The following is a 17,255-nucleotide window of genomic DNA, read 5'->3' as shown; positions in this document are numbered from 1 at the left end:
TCTTTATATCATTGTATTATCGATTAATCGTTATTATATATTACAATATTTTATATTTTATTAAGATCGATTATGTAACATAAACGTTAATTAATTATTTTGCTTGTCTTTTAATTACGTGTGAGCTGTTTGATAATATTTTGCGACAATTTTCCATGCTTTCGATGCCATAAAGCCTTCGGGAGGATCCTCACCATTTTTTGCCAAATCTAACGTAAAAAGAAATATCAATTGAAACTAATATGAAACTGTTTTAATTATTAAATAGAACAGAATAAGAAACTTACTGCGCATTTTGGTGCCAGAAATAAAAATAAAGTCTTGTTGCCGTTCAGCTTCGAAGAACGACATTTTCTTCGCTTTGATATCGTAAGCAGCTACTTTAAAAGGAATAATTTCGAGATTCTGCAAACCTGGCGTCAGTGTAAGGACGCGCGCACCGTGAGTACTATCGTAAAGATTGCCGTCCGTTGTGACAGCTTTATCAGGATGAGGAATACCGGCAGGATCTCGTCCGACAATATAAAAATTCGCTCCTGCGATCATTCGAGCTTTGGCATGCCATTGTACCTAAAAAAAACATAAATTAGTATATACTAAATAATTTTAAAGTCTTCAGGCATTAATAATTTTTATATTATTTCAGATATTGCACGTAAATGCATTATTTAATAAGACGTTAGCAAGGAATGTACTTCTGTGGGACCAGCATAACACATAGGGCTCGGAAAAATGGCGAGAATAGTATCCTTGTGCAAGACACCCTCTTCAAGAACAGCCTGGTGCTGCTGTATTCTAATCAGAAGGGGAACATCATCGTTTTTAGTCCACCCGCCTAGAGGATGAAGAAGAAGAACCGGTTTCTTGAATCCACGTTCTTCTAGACGTTTTCTCGTATCCTGAAATACAACGAAATGTCAAAGTAATGAGCGACCGTTCGCGTGAAAAAATTGCGCTAAAGATCAGCGCTTACCTGCATCAGCAATGCGTGTCCATTGTGTATCGGATTTCGCAGTTGAAAGGCGAAAACCGCGTCGGCGCCAATTTCCCGACACTTGATCCTGATCTCGTTAGGCGTCAGTCTATAATGATCTAACCCATCGTTCCATTTAATTCTTTCGAGCACTTCCACGTCCCCGCCAACCAGCCAATCACCAGAGTCTCGGATTAATTTGACGCAAGGATGTTCAGAATTATTTATACCGAACTGACGGCAGCAACGTTCTTCCTTGCGGTGAAGATAGAATTCAGGATTGCGTAAAATTGCAAGATCCTTATCCTGATATCGGAGAACGAGAGCGGGCGCATTGAAACAGCGCTCTTTGTCAGCATTGCTCACGGCAAGAACAATGGGAATCGATTGATTGATTAGAACATCATTTTTATACAGACAGTTGAAATGCTGTACCTGTTTAAAAAAAAAAATTATACTTTTATATTTGATATAGAGATTCGTTATTTATTTTATAATTATATAACATTATAAGTTCGTAAACTGTACATAAAATAAGTCTGAACTAACTTGCAGGTATTCGTCCTCTCTCATGAATCCTTTCAAAGGCGCTGCCCATCCTTCAGCAAGAACTTGCAACCATTGCACATCTATTTTTCCGATGTCCAAAAACGGAAGAGTTTTTATTTCCTCCCGAACGTCGTCTAGTTTGTCCGGTTTCACGAATAATTCCAAAACGGGTGAGTCTGTTTTTGGTATAATTTGCTTGTGCTGAAGAAAATTGATAACAATATCGGTAGATTGTTGAACAGTGGCGTTTTCCGTATTGACGACGAGATCGGGCTTGGTGGGTATATCGTAACTTTGATCAATACCGGTGAAACTTTTAATGATACCCTGACGTGCTTTCTTATAAAGCCCTTTGACATCGCGGGCTTCGCAGACTTGAAGAGACGCGTCAACGAATATCTCGAAGAAAGGCAGGTTGGCGTTTTCGTGGATTTCCCGTGCCATTTTTCTGTCCACCGCGAACGGCGACACGAAGCTGCAGAGAGTAATGATGCCAGCATCCGCAAAGAGCCTCGCGACTTCAGCAACGCGACGTACGTTCTCCTCACGGTCCTCCTTGCTGAAACCAAGATTACAGTTGAGACCAGTTCGTATGTTGTCGCCATCCAAGCTGTAAGCGGCGATTCCCTGTTTCAAGAATAACGTCAGATAAATAACAATTTAATGCGTAACATATTAATAGATACAAATTAAGCGTCTTAATGTACCTGAGAGATAAGATATTTTTCCAGCTGAAAAGATATGGAAGTCTTCCCGGCACCAGAAAGCCCAGTCATCCAAATAGTACATCCACGAAAGCCTTGAAGGGATCCGATCGCTTGTCCTCGTTTCCTTCTGGACACATGATGCGTTTGAGACAACACGTTGGTCGCCGTTGGCTGCGCCTGTAAAAGAAATCATATTCAATATTTTCTCTTCGGCGCCGCGCTACTTGCATACTCTTATTCAACGTACAGCAATTTCGTCTCACCTTTTTCGAGGAGTCCGAAACTTCCAAGATCGGTGGCACGAAAATTCCCATTTTTATTAGATTCCGGAATATGCGTCCTTTTTATTTCTTTACTCACTGGCCACGCAACACCTTGCACGACAGCTCGTATTATTGCTATTCTGAAAAAATATTATTTTTATGAAGTGCAATATATTAATGTCGATTGGTACACGCAACGAACTTTGTATAATATTGATTAATAATATTAATTAAATTTACGGAGACGTAGATTTAAACCGCTCGACGAACGGTGGGCAACTGTCTTCGCACACGAAACTCAAGATACTGCCAGAAGCGAGAAAGTATTAAGAAAGTCACTTTCATCGATATTCCGGGGGACAATTGGGGAACACACTTAACACGCTTCTGCTAAGTAAATATGCGTTAAAACGTGTTTTTATTCTCGACGCAAGATTCACAAAACTCAAACGATTTTCACAAATCGTTTGATAAAGAAAAAAATATGTTTAACAGTTGCTACCACATATCCTACTATGCCTACAGTAAAAACAAATGACTGATCTTCGTAATAAAAAAATCTTACTAATTAAAGAATATTTTAATAATTATTCCAACATAAGTATTTCATTAATTCCAGCGAAAAAATTCAAGCTAAATAAATAAAGTAAGAAATATTCTATTTGGAAAGTTTCTAGCATTTCGTGGATTTTATAAATTATTCCTGTTTTTTTAAATTATCGTTTGTGTATCCAACGTCGATAAGAAACGGATAATAAGAGGATGAATTATGAGAAATTATTAATAGAGAATTAAATATCGAATTGTGTGATTTACTCGACAGAGGTTGCTATAGTATCTTCCATTCGTTGATGCCTCCAGATGATTCTTGGAGTCGGCATCGTTGTTCCTTCGGTATCGTGTCGATTCATTAGTTATCGCGGGAAAGAATTATTATTAATAAAAGCCGTGGTGTTTATAACGAAAAATTCAATCAACGTGATCAAGTAACACGATGAGAGAACAATGATCCCAGCGTGCGGCTTGTCGAGTCGGTTGCGAGCAAGTAAACGCGTGGCGTTCAATTTGGAGGTTATTTTCGCGAGGTAGCCTGCGCTTCTAAATCACGTAAAAGTGTTACATCATTTTATTCACACGAGAGAAACACGAAAATCGACAAGGTAAGTCGCGTAGCATTAACACTCCGAGCTGTTAAGTGAAAAATTGTCTAACGTATAAACGGGAATTAAAAGAAACTGTCGGTGAGTTTTGTCTCGCGACGATTTTGTTACATATTGCTCGATGAGCTTCGAATCAAAGTTTTATTGACGATTTAAGTCTGATCATTTATTTAAAAGTGAGTTTTAGATTTAATACATGACTGTTGGTTTTGCAGGAAAATATGGATGTCGCGTCAGACTTCGATCGTGTTAAGGCATCTGCATTGGAGAAGGCATTGTATTTATCAGTGACTACAAAGATAGATAGCATTACAATTGGACCCGAATCAGCATTGTATAATGAAGATTTCAGCAAAGCAGATAATATTGAGAATGAAAAGAATTCTTGTAATATCAAGAGCCCACAAAGATTGGTCACTAGTCCTAAGAATAATATGATATCTACCTCGAAGGGTATTTGTTTTTCAATTGACAAAATCTTTCACGAGAGCGAGCAACAAAGGCAAGAAGAAGTTTGGGTATGTATAATTTTAATTTAATTGAAAATGTTAATTATACATATATAGTGCGTTTAGCGAAACAACCGCTCGGTAAGTGCTCAGCGAGCTTGCATTTGATTGGCGAATATGTTCAGATTTTAAAGAATGTTCCAATCAGATGCAAGAGCTCACTGAGCGCTCAGTGAGCGGTTGTTTCGCCGAACGGTGCGTTATGGGTGCCATTAATACAGGTATATTAATTAGCGCTGTTTCGTTTTGTCAATTATGTTGTAGAAAAAAATGGATTGCCGTATTCAGCAAATGAATAACAGCTCTCGCTCCTTCCAAGAGCAAATGATTAATTCGTACTCGTTGATGACACGCGAACGCGAACGTCGGGCCGAAGAGAAGTTGGAACACTTGTTAGCTGAAGAGGAGCGAAATGAGGAACAGGAAAAGATAAAAAAACAATTGCAAGCGCAGCAAAAATTGGAGGAACATCAAACACGAGTGAAAGAAGAACTGACGAGAGTCATGCTGGTATATCGAAGCCAGTTTATAGACAAACACTGTGCTCTCATGGAATTATTTAAGACTTGCAAAGATCAGCAGGCATTTAATGTGATTTTAGCGGCGTATAGCACGAAGATAAACGACTTGATTCAGCAAATCGAATCTCTAGACAGGAAACTTAATGTAATTATTAAAAAAATAAGAATTAAGGAAATAGAAAAATCTGAAATAATAAATGTTATTAAATATTAAATTGCATATATTGACTAGAAAAATAATTATAATAGACTCGTTTTAGTAATTAATACGCTAATTAATATTTTTATTTCTTTTACAGAATGGAGAAATAGTACCGACAGACATAGACGTTATTCAGACTGTGATATGTCATTTCGATGATATATTGAATAAATTTTGTACAGAAATAGGTTTGTTAATATTTTAACGAGTAAAATTTTATTTTTACTTTAATAAATTTATTAATTAAATATTTTTATAAATTGCAGAAAAAATTAATGTTCAATATGAAGCGGAATTGGAAAAGAAAGCGCAAGCTGTTAATGAAATACAGTCAGTCGAAGATACGGATAATGTTCCAGTTTGTGATACATTGCCTTCCCAACAACCAGATGTAAGCAATGCTGTGGAAAATAAAGAAGACCAACACTGCAGTGTAATTACAAATCAAGAAATAGAACCCACACCAGTTAACAAACCAGTTACACCGCCCATATCCATACCTGATCCTAAATTGGAAGACGCAGCTAAAAATTCCAAATGTAAAAAAGGTGATATCAAATGTTAAACGTATTTATATAATGTATTTTACACAGTTATTTGTTTAATATTTAAATTAATTGTAAAGAAATTTATTTAATGCATATGTGATTGTAAATTTGCAGGAGATGCCTTGGAATACGCCGATCAAGAATCCTTAAAGATTTATATAAGAAGTCTACGTCTCTTGAAACCATTTAGAATAACTTGTAACAATTTTTCAAAATCAGTTGCAACAAAGAAATTTCGTGTTGAGTGCCAAAAAGCTATCAACATACCTGTAAACGCAATTTCCGGCGTAAGCGAAGAACACTTGCTAGATAAATACGAAAGACTGCAAAATGTTTTGCTCGGAGTGTATCCTTACGTGTCGCAAATTCCACAAGCAGTAATGTTCTGCAAGAATCACTTGGCAAAAAAGTTGGTTGTACGTATCTTTTAAAGTTTGATAATTATAATCAATATCTGCTATTTTTTATTTAGAAACAAAAAATATTTAATATAAATTAATCTAAATTATAAGTGATTATCGCTTTTAATTAAAAAGTTCTGTTGTTTTTTAAATAAATTTGTATGAATTTTCAGAGCCAAGGCGAGACATTGGTATCTAGCAAGCCAGAAACGGCATTTCCTATAGCGGCAATTATCGTGGCTCTATGGAATGATCATTTAGACTTTGGCGATTTGTTCCTGGCGCATCTTCACGAAACATGCCCATTCACTGTGCCAGTTTTCTTGCAGCAGCAAGAAGGTCAGTCTAACGAAGATTATTATAAATCGCTCGGCTTCAAATATTCAGAAGACGGCATTGTCGAGGAACACGACAAGTTCCTAAAAAGAATGTCAGGATTAATGAGATTGTACGCATCCATTACTGTTACAAAACAGTGGAGATATTTCGGCAATAAAGATCATCCTCACGGCCTTCAGTATGCCTGGAGATGGTTGGCGGCTGTTTTGAATATTGGTAAAAGAATATAGCAGTATATAAATCATATAAAAATATTAATATTATAGAACAAAATTTTATATGAGAAAAAATTGTATTTTTAACTTTCAGAACCACGAGGTGATATTTGTGATTTATGTGCGACTTTAATATTGGACATGCTGGAGGTCGCCGGAAACAAGTTGTGGGCTGCGTATCCTAAACAGTTCTATAAATTATTAATATTGCTTATGGAACAATATTATCCTCGTATGCGAAGTGTTGCGAGTAGTAACGGCGGACCTTTCTCACGGCTCGAAGATTTTTTGAACGATACCTTAAGGACTGGCACTATACGTCCTCCCAATGGAATGTTTCCACCTAATTTTCTGTGAGTGTTTTTTTTTTTGATATTATTTACATTATATATTTTTCTAGATGAATTGTACAATTGACAAAGCAGATTTTTAGTAATAATTTTATGTGCTATGTGCATAATAATGATTTAGTAATAAATTAGTAAATATATTAAAGACAAAACACGTTAAAATGAACAAAAAGAATAAGAAAATAAGAATAGATAGAAGAGAAAGAAAGTTAGAGAAGAGAAAACCTAAAACGAATATGGATTAAAGATAAATTTGGAAATTATTTATTTCGATTTATTAAAGAGTTACAAGTGAAGCAAAAAAATTATGTATATACGAATAAAATGACAAAAGAAGTAGGACATGTAAATAATTCAGTTTTAAATTGCAAAAATCATGTAAAACAATTTTAATAATAAGGAGTCTTAGTAACTATAGATTTTTTATTGAGATCGCAGTAGCGATCTATTGAGTTTTCGGCGAAACCTATGACGTTGTAAGGCGACAGTCTCGTTGTCCAATTCTCGTCCTGACTTACGTTCAGAAGATAAGTAGTGAGCTTTTTAATCAGATTGTCCGCTGGGTTCACTGAATAAAATGCGAAGAATTTATAAGAATGAAAAGATATGTGACGAGAAAAGACAAATAAAATTAAAACTTTTTTAACGATAATACTTAACATGCATTAATATATATTTTAACAAAAATGTGGCTAGAAAAAATATACCTAGCATCTTTTTGTTGATCATGATGCGATAGGGCGGTAAAGGCCCCATGCTAGCGAGAACATGAATAGAATCCGTGATGCGCTCGGGTAGCAGATGGTATCTCATCACCGGTGATTCCATAATGCCCGCTTCCGCTTGCTTGTTCAAAACTATTTCCAATACATTTAGTTGCGTTCTAACATCTGAAAATTCAAATGGTAATTTGAAAGATAAAAAAAATGTATTTAACATAATTTAAATTTCACGTAAAAATATAATAGGGCTAAATAATTTATTACTTTCTGATGCAACCACATATAAATAAAATATGATAAACTAACCAAGTACGTTGCCAAAAAACAACATATTTTCGCCTTTTGATCGCAAGTGATTTTCAAGTAAACCAGCAGGAGTCAATCGATTCCGTTTATGCGAAATGGCACATCTATGTCCTCGCAAATGAATGAAATCCTGTAGTTAATGGATAATTAAATTAATTACAGATGAAAAAGAATATAAATATTAAAAAATATTAAATTCACATACTTGAATGTGCAGAGCGCGATCATTTTGGACGATTATATCAACATATACGTTGGCCTTCTTGTCCTTGTTCAAAGGGTGTTCGAAAACAAAGCTCGCGGGTAAGAGCACGCTATCGTCCCAAGTTTCGTCCGGTGGCAGAATAGCTGCAAAAATGAACAAAGAAATAATTTTCTGTAGAATTATTCAATTTATTTTAAAGTTTCCGAGGATTCTATTTAAACATACCTATGTCAACTATTTCTGTAGCGATGGGACGATTTTCTCTGCACTCGTGCAATAAAACTACTGGTCTTTTCGTAACAACTTCAATCATTTCTGCAAATATCTCAAAGAGCTCAATTGGTAGTGAAGGCACCAAATGATGTGTCGCTAAGACAATATGAGGATCTTCAAAATTAGGCGCTGATAGAACTGGCCAGGGTCTGCGTCTAAGCATGTCTCGAATTGATTTCCGCGACAATTTCTTACTGCTTGCCTATGAATAAAGATAAAAATATATAGTTACATTTTTTTTTTTTTTTTTTTAATCGTGCGATTTATAAATCTTACCTGTTCTTCAACGGTGAGTGCTTGGATCACCGTGCTTACGTTTTTAGATGATTCCTTAGTAGTATATTCATCATGCTTGTCAGGAATTTCTAAACTGATAGGCTTAAGAGGCTTTAAGACTTTCATCTGAGTTTCGGATTGTGTAGAGGACATCTCAAATCCGCCATACGTTTTACGTGCTTCTTTATCTTCAGGATCATCGAGTTTCGTGCTGACGGGAGTTTCAGATACAGTACTCTGCGTCCGACGTACTTCTGGAACCGTATGGTCGTCGGTTTCCATGGAACTGAGAATTTCGGACATGCTGCTAGCTCGTCGTACATCGAGAACGTCGGCTTTTTCGAAAGTGGACGTTATCAATGTAGCCGTTTGCGATTTTTCTGGCGGTTGAAGCTCAGCATTGGTGGAAGCTTGTAGATCTGTAAAATTTGTGACGTACTCGGAGACCTTCGACTTCTTTTCGCACAAGTCTTTTGGAAAGATGTCTTCTTTCGCTTTCAACTTAAATTTTTCTGCAATTCCCAAGCTTGTAGTTTCGCTTATCTCGGGCGTTGCGGACAGTTCGGAGATATTCTCAGATTTATCAGAGGTAGAGATTAAAGACGCAGCAACATCTATTAGGCTTACTTCTGATGCTTTAGGAGGAGACTGAGGCTTGACGGATATTTCACTGGTACGTTCAGATATGATTTTAGACGCTTCAAGTACTTTAGGGGCGTCCGGAGTTTCAAATTCAATGGAAGCAATTACCTCAGTCGTCGTCTTCGGCATTTCGCATACTTCTATAACTTCGGGCTTCTCGGATTTTTTATCAGAAATAGAGATATCAGGCGTAGTCTTCGGCATTTTGCATCGTTCTTCGACTTTAGGTTTCTCAGGTTTCTTTTCAAAAATACAGACTTCAGGCGTAGTCTTCGGTATTTCGCATACTTCTGTAACTTCAGGCTTCTCTGATTTTTTATTAGAAATGGAGATATCAGTCGTAGTCTTCGGTATTTCGCATACTTCGATAATTTCAGGCTTCTCAGATTTTTTATCGGAAATGGAGATATCAGTCGTCGTTTTCGGCATTTCGCATACTTGTATAACTTCGGGCTTCTCAGATTTTTTATCAGAAATGGAGATATCAGTCGTCGTCTTCGGCATTTCGCATACTTCTATAACTTTAGGCTTTTCAAGTTTTTTATCAGAAATAGAGATATCAGGCGTAGTCTTCGGTATTTCACATATATCTATAACTTCAGGCTTCTTAGATTTTTTATCAGAAATAGAGATATCAGGCGTAGTCTTCGGCATCTCGCATACTTCTGTGACTTTAGGTTTCTCAAGTTTCTTTTCAAAAATACAGACTTCAGGCGTAGTCTTCGGCATTTTGCATAGTTCTACGACTTTAGGTTTCTCAGGTTTCTTTTCAAAAATACAGACTTCAGGCGTAGTCTTCGGAATTTGACATACTTCTATAACTTTAGGCTTCTCGGGTTTGTTATCAGAAATAGAAATTTCAAGCGTAGCCTTTGACGTTTCATATACTTTTGCCGGTTCAGGCTTTTCAGGTTTGTTGGAAGTAGAACTTTTAGACGTGGCCTTCGGCAATTCGCATACCTCTACAATTTCGGGTTTTTCAAGCTTATCGGAAAAGAAACTTTTAGTCATAGTCTTCGGCATTTCGCATATTGCCGCAGCCTCAGGGCTCGCGGGTTTGTCGGAAGTAGAAATTTTAGACGTAGCTTCGGTACCTGACAGAATTTCCGTTTTCTCCTGGACTTCCGTTGCTCTCTCCGACTTCTTCATGGCATCTTCCACCAGGCTCTTGGGCGATGTTTGTTTCTTAGGAAAACGCTCCTTCTTCTCGGGCTTTTTCAATTTTTCGGCAGCTGATTTTTCGCTCATTTTCGCGAATAACTAGAGAAAAACCACTGGACGCTGATACCAAAATTAAGAAACTAAGAGACAATGAGAGGCACTCTTAGACTATGTTTCAAATCGATTGCAAAGCGGTTGAAGACTGCCGATCGGCAGAGAGGTCGAGATTGTATTATGATCTTTTGTAAAACATGTGCGCGTATGTACGTGTATATCATCAGTCGTTGCTCGCGTGACAACCGCGTGTATCGCGGTAACGACACGATACCGTTCGAATAATATTTCACTTATTACGAGGCGTCACAAGACGAATTTTTCTATAAGCGTACCGATTGGCTAATAATAATAGAAAATTTTTAGATATGTGGACTTTTCTGTTTCGCAACCAATCGGCACGCGCAAATGAACCGCATTCCATATGAAAACGCCACTATTCTGGAAGTTGCGACAGATTCAAATTTTATTTTCTTCTTTCCCCTACTTTGCGCAGTATTTTTGTTTCTCTCTTTCTTTTTTTTTCTTCTTCTTTTTCTTTTTCCATTTATGATACAGCTTATTAAACGCGTGTGTAACAATATGCGCGATGCCCTTCATACGTCCGAGTTTCAACGGTATCAAAGATCGAAATAAGAAAAGTTGAGTTGAACTTTAATTACGGAGACACTTGCGAAATCGCGTATTCATCATATATCTCCTCCGCGCTGAAACATATTAATGATTATAGATAATATATAATTGGTAAATCTTTGCAAAGGCATTTTTATATATTTCTTATATATATTTGTGCGGGTAGATCCGCTTTAGGCCTGGCCGAACAAAATATCGGAGCATATCACTTTCGAATGCAATTCTTTGTTCGTTGAAAATTCAAAGGACTGCTCTCCTTTTACTAAAATCAAACGGGGATTTTAACGCCGCTGTTTGACGAGTTTTGCAAACGGACGAAAGTCCCACCGACCTTATTTTCACGGCCGATGAAGACTTCATCCGGACGCATCGCTCGCTCACGATGATCGTCATCAATTCATATGATACGATTCGCTGATAATAAGTCATTCGATTTCTTCTAGGAATTATTTCTGGTTGATTATTCTAATTACAATCCGAGAAGCTTGATAGTTATTTTTAATACAATTTATCTATATCGATAACAAGCTTATAATACAAACTTAACGTTTGGAATAAAGAAACAAAATTTTTTTAATAAATTTCAGATCTACGTTAAGACTTAAATGAACTATATTAAATTAATTTCTATTAATAAATTAAGTTCAGATCGAGATGCACTTAGAAGAGATCGATACTTGCGAAATCAGAAAATTTAGTTTTTTTTTTTTCTTTCTTTTTTCTCCTTTTTTTATTTTTCTATTTTTAGTACTCGTATGATAAAAATCCCGCGAGACTTGGAGAACGATAACGTCTCGAGAGACATATAAACATAACAAGGAGGCTATCGCAGAAAATGTAAGACGCACCGGCCTCTCTTTCCCTCGTTAGAGAGTTACGTTCTTATGCCTTTCAATTGGAAATGTGCGGACTATCATGGTTCATAATCTCATGGAATGCACGATGACCGCTCTGCATCATGCAGGTGTAACCCGTCAAGTGATGTCACTACGCGTACTCGAGCATTCGCGAACGGAGCAGCCTTACGAGGCAGCATGATTGAACGAGCAGTATCGCGAGTCTTTCATTTCTTCTGGAAAGAAAAGAAAAAGATTAATACAATAGTTGAATTTCTCCGTCCCACTTAGAAACGGCACGTTGAAGTTCTCCGGAACGAATTCGTCTTTAAATGCGTTATTAAATATGAGAATATAATCGAGGCACGTGCGTCTTTAAGGAGAATTGTAAAATAAACTCTTCCTTGTCGTAATAATTTTTTTTCTTTTCTTTTTTTGTTGGAAAAATTAAGCTCGACATTCCTTCGGTAGAAATTCCATCTCGAATTAAACTATCGAAACCTCAAGTTCTGCGCCAATGTGCAATAAAGATGCTTATCTGGCGGTATGCGTCGCAGAGAAGTTTTAAGATTTGCGGAAAAGGCGCCGAGATCGCGTTATAAGTATTGCATCTCGGTTTCTTTTTGATATAACGTTAGAAAGTGGATATTAAATTAGCACAAGAAGATTAATGAAACTTCGCAGCGAGTCTAAAATCTAAGTTATTCAAAATCACCAGACGATTACATATTGGTGGTAATCTTTTAATTATAAAATAAAAGATGCTTCGCAAAATTAAGGAAAAAAAAAAAAAAAAAAAACCGAGCAGTCTTCTAAGTTAAAAAGTATACATGTTTGCTGATTGAAGGACTTTTAATTTGAAAGAAAAAAAAATCAAATTCGCACACGTATTCGTGCAATGCTATCAACGGAGGCGTTTCAGTATCCACTTGTCAGTACTGGAAAAAAAATCCATAATTTATGTAAACTGTAACTGCGAAAGAGTATATAATTAAGTAACGTAATTAAGCAACGTGCGCTCGAGTCATGTTTACTTACGTGGGTACTGATTTTTTTTTTCTGCCAAAGGAAAGAAAAAAAAAATAGAAAAAAAGATAGATAAATTTTCCGCACGTTTGATATATGGCGAAAAAATGTGGCAGCGGGCAAGTGTCGGTGGCTAGAGTCACCGCGTCGAGATGCATTTTCTGCTATTCGCACATTCGCGTTATCGCGTGCGAGCGAGTTTATAAGTTGCGCGAGTTACTCGCGAATTCACGTGTTACGTAAATCCGTGCACGGTACGCTCTCGGACCAATTAACGGCCGTCGTTTTTATCGCATTGTCACGGTTCAAGGCAGGAGCCCGACCGGCCGTCGTGAGCAGCCTTCGCCGAGCCGTCTTTTTGACAATTAAACTCTTGAAAAAAAAAAAAAACCTTTGCGGGAACGGGCCGCCGACCTTGCCGAAAGATTCACCGATTTCTGTAGTTCTGTAGTAGTCGACGACGGAGGATGAAACCGCGAAAGTCATTGACGTAAAAGAAACGAAGGAGATGTTGCCCCGAGGCTGCAGCGAGCCGAGATAAAACTCGCGACGGCTCTCGACGTCGAATTAAATTGAAAAGCAATTTGGTACAGGAGTGAAATTGAAATTATAACGTTACTTGTGCTCGACGATTTAAATTTCTGAAAGATAGACCTGGGCTCTTCGCAGCACATTTTGTTGTAATATATATTTATATACGCTATGTATAGGTGTATAGATGATGTATGTTGCTTAAGTGCAGTAGGAAGGTGTTCTGACTCGTACGATGTATTTCCGTCGATGAACTCGAGTGCGAGAGTCATTCTTTAGACGGACAGAGAGAAAGAAAGAGCGAGGGACGGACTTTGGCCTGATCCTTCGTTAGTTTCAACAGGATTATATCCTTATATTACACGCTCGAAGCACGTCCGAATATTTCGCGGAGGAAACCTGAGGAAAACGCACTTGAAAAAAATTTTTTTCACGAGTAGAAACGAAATCAGTCAGCCGTCATTAAATGAAATTCCACGATGGAATTCGTCTCTACGTGAGATAAACGAAATTCGCCGACTCGTAAGAAAGAATTACTTTTTGGAATGCAAAAGCGTTTACTGCTGAATTTAATTAATTGGCGAGAACTCGCTGGATGCTAGCAAGACGTCTGGATTTATTAGAATAGACTACACGATAAATAAAGCGATAAGATTTGTCGCTTTTTTTCATAGGCGATATGAGAAATAAACAGGTCCGCAAGGATTAACACGTACTGTTTACGTGATCGCCCATGTCGCGCGTGTTAGCCAAAAAATTTGCATGCTTATTTCGACTCGGCGAAGAGGAAAAAAAAAAGAAAAAGAGAGAGAGAGAGAAATATAAAAAAAAAATCCAACGTGTTGAGCTGTATAAGATCTCGCGTATTGAAACAAGTGTTTCTCGCCAAATCTGGCACGCGGCGGTATAATGCGCGACTAAATTACCGCCTTCCTGAATTCTACAAAGTTCCTTCGCCTGCGGCGCAACGTGCCAGTGGAATCTTTCTTATTATCGGACCTGATTTACTCTTTGATAATGTAACAACGATAAGAGCTTAATAATATAATAATATCGACGTAATATAATATAAATGCATTAATAAAAGAAAAAAAGTAATACATTATTCAATATTATTATCTACTGTTATATGATCATTAATTATAATTTTTTTTAAATATTTTATTTTTAACAGAGCGCAATATTTTACAGATAGACGCGATTATTAGCAACATATGACACAGTGGCATATAAGAATATGCAGCTTTTGATTATTTTTTTGGGGATTTACGCTTTTTTTTTCTTTAATTTATTCCGTATAAATTAATCATTATAATACGTCATGTAATTTTCTTCTCGTTTTTGTTGATTTTCGGATTTACAGTACTTTAGTCTTGGAAAATTTCAAATTCGTCACTGTTTGCGATCAGCCGGCAAAAAAGAATCGCGTCTAGTTCAAATTTGTTCATTAACATGAACAAGATGTTAATTTTACACGAACGTCATAGCATAAAAAAAATCCGACGCGTTTTTACCCCGTGTATAAAAAAAAGAAAAAAATATATATATTTGCCCGCTGCATTTAGCATTCGTTCAACTTTCATACTTACTCGATATTAGAGTAGAATTGATCTCGGTCAATCAAAAAATGTCTAGGCTTGATTTTCATATGTCACTAATATATTAATTATCGTTAATACACAGAATTATTGTCACGCGATCTTGTGACTAACTCAGACGCGAACTATTTAATTTCAGTGCTGGCGATAATATTACGTTGATAACAGCACGTTGTGATTTGTGTTAAACGGATACAGTTTCGGTTGAAAGCAAGAAATTTTTTTTTTATCAAATGTCACGCTGTATTATTCTCTCTATTTTAGTTAATTTCAAATGTTATTTAATATAAAACGAACGCAATTACTAAGTAGCTCTAAGTAAAATATAATTTATCCAGATTTAAAAGTATCCAGTTTCAGTTTTAAAATTAAACGTGAGATTCCAAAAAAACTTGAGGTTTACTTAATCAAACATAATGATTAAACCGCGATTTAACAAAGCGCCAAAAAAATTCAGTAAAGACTTGGCTACGTTTAAGTGTTGAATACGTTCCAAAAAATATTAATAATTACTTCACTTCTTTAACTCGTCTTAGATCGCACTCGTGACCGACGGTCTCTTTGAGGAAATCACTGATTAAAGAAGCGTCGCGGTACCAGCGTGCCACGACGCGACTTGGAAAACCCCTCCTCGTTTAATTGCCTAATATTTTTTTTTTTTTAATTCCGATTACGATAGACGCGTTGTTGCCTAGACGCTCTGCTCGTTCGGTTCATCGACGTCGGATTCGTCGGAATTACTGTATCGCGGACCGTAACGCGGCATACCGGAACCGCGGTATGTGGGTCACTGTCATGTGCCGACGACGGCGTCCGGCCGGCGCGGCATCGCGGATCGACGACCGGCCCTCGGTTGTACGGAATCATCAGGGGAGTACGACGGATTCGCGTGAATTCGAAAGAAGTCGACGACACGGCGATCTGAAAGGAACTGGTACCCGCGACGAAACGATGCACCGTCGATTCCTGCCGGCTCGGCTCGGGGGCTCCTCCAACTCCTTCCTTTTGCTTGCCCGTTGCTGCCGCCGTCGATTTGCGATCATCGCCGACGTCATCGTACGCGATCATCGCAGCTGCCGCCCGCCGCCGCTCGCCCGCCGTGTTTGACGTCATCGCCGGATGCTGTCATCGCGCTCGCGGTCGCGCCGAGATGAGATCTCGAGCCGCGCGAGTCATCCCGTATGAGTTTGGTCCGGCTTCCGTCACGGGCACATAACTCATCACGGGTGTACTTTGCCGAGGAATCTTTCTTAAGTTTTGCAATCGGGATAAACTGGTGAACGGTACGTAAAAAGAAAAAAAAAAAAAAAGATATTGGTATCGGCACACGTGACAGGATTTTGATTAGATTACACATGGAATATAATTATTTGTTTTACGTAACAAACGGAAAGTAGTTTCAACTATACTCTTATCAGGTATCTACCGAGTTTAATAATTTTAATAATAAAAAAAAGATATATTTATTTTGTAGACTTTGATATAATTAATCTGAAATAATTATTTATATTATTGAAGTTAATTGGAAAATTAATTTAAATATAATGTTCGTATACCGAGCTTAATAATTTTTGAGTTTGCATCTTGGTCTCAATGTAATAATTTGTAATTATAATTTACTGTTCTTTTTTTTATGAAGGTATTATTGTTATTACGTAATCGTTGGGATTTTACGTGTTGTACAGCTGAGGTAATCTGAGATTTGAGACACGTACAATTGCGATTCGGCATGGTCATCCGTTTTAGAGATGGACTTCCTGGCGCTGGATCATCGTATTCTCTGTCATCGCAGATGGAAAGAAGAAGAGAATAAGATTAACGTACCACGACTTCCTCAAGGCCTGCCATTTTCGGGCACGGGTTCGCTTTTATTATTTGCGTTACGTTTTATTACGAGTCACTTAAAGGAGACGAAATATCATTATCATCGCTCATTAAACCCGGTCATTCACCTTATTGGTTTCATTATTCAACAATTTACCGCCAATGGGTTCTTTAAAAAAAAAAAAAAAAATCTCCAATCGACGTACGACATAGTCCGACTTTTAGAAATCTTTTTTTCTTTTCTTTTTCTTTTTTTTTCCCTTTTAAATCTGTTCTAGTTTCAAAGAATTAAATTTGCACGTGTCGCTGCGTCAATGCCCTGCTGTTGAACGGGGACTCTGACGTGAATGAACGGCCGACTCGTATTTTGCGAGGTGGAATGGTCGCGAGTGAGGCCTCGATAACTTTAGCAAGTCTGTAATTTATGTCAG

The 17,255-nt window shown here is 37.3% G+C and overlaps 3 protein-coding genes across 4 annotated transcripts; 1 reads left to right on the top strand and 2 right to left on the bottom strand.

The window, feature by feature from the left end:
- Positions 1-18: 18 nt before the first annotated feature.
- On the bottom strand, positions 19-2,620 carry LOC139111315 (bifunctional 3'-phosphoadenosine 5'-phosphosulfate synthase-like). Its single transcript, XM_070671510.1, has 7 exons — positions 2,493-2,620; positions 2,230-2,406; positions 1,523-2,149; positions 974-1,408; positions 696-899; positions 288-570; positions 19-209 (listed from the first exon to the last, which is right to left on the bottom strand). Exons 1-7 carry the CDS (start codon positions 2,541-2,543, stop codon positions 115-117), a joined length of 1,872 nt encoding a protein of 623 aa, XP_070527611.1. The 5' UTR covers positions 2,544-2,620; the 3' UTR covers positions 19-114.
- A 705-nt stretch (positions 2,621-3,325) lies between these two features.
- Positions 3,326-17,015, top strand: Gle1 (nucleoporin GLE1). Of its 2 annotated transcripts, XM_070671433.1 has the most exons (9): positions 3,326-3,652; positions 3,868-4,170; positions 4,426-4,827; positions 4,982-5,072; positions 5,151-5,432; positions 5,547-5,848; positions 6,007-6,388; positions 6,482-6,740; positions 16,686-17,015. In XM_070671433.1, the coding sequence occupies exons 2-9, from the start codon at positions 3,874-3,876 to the stop codon at positions 16,687-16,689; spliced, it is 2,019 nt and encodes a 672-aa protein (XP_070527534.1). In that variant the 5' UTR covers positions 3,326-3,652; positions 3,868-3,873; the 3' UTR covers positions 16,690-17,015. The 2 variants fall into 2 exon arrangements, with proteins under 2 accessions (XP_070527534.1, XP_070527533.1); XM_070671432.1 differs by lacking the exon at positions 16,686-17,015 and having other exon boundaries at positions 6,482-7,184.
- LOC139111275 (uncharacterized) lies at positions 6,979-11,089 on the bottom strand. The gene is made up of 6 exons (XM_070671426.1): positions 8,520-11,089; positions 8,196-8,445; positions 7,971-8,113; positions 7,766-7,895; positions 7,445-7,627; positions 6,979-7,305 (listed from the first exon to the last, which is right to left on the bottom strand). Exons 1-6 carry the CDS (start codon positions 10,407-10,409, stop codon positions 7,127-7,129), a joined length of 2,775 nt encoding a protein of 924 aa, XP_070527527.1. The 5' UTR covers positions 10,410-11,089; the 3' UTR covers positions 6,979-7,126.
- Positions 17,016-17,255: the final 240 nt, after the last annotated feature.

The sequence above is a fragment of the Cardiocondyla obscurior genome, linkage group LG23, assembly GCF_019399895.1.
Source record: "Cardiocondyla obscurior isolate alpha-2009 linkage group LG23, Cobs3.1, whole genome shotgun sequence".
Classification (NCBI taxonomy): Eukaryota; Metazoa; Arthropoda; class Insecta; order Hymenoptera; family Formicidae; genus Cardiocondyla; species Cardiocondyla obscurior.
This window is presented reverse-complemented; position numbering and strand designations above follow the sequence as displayed.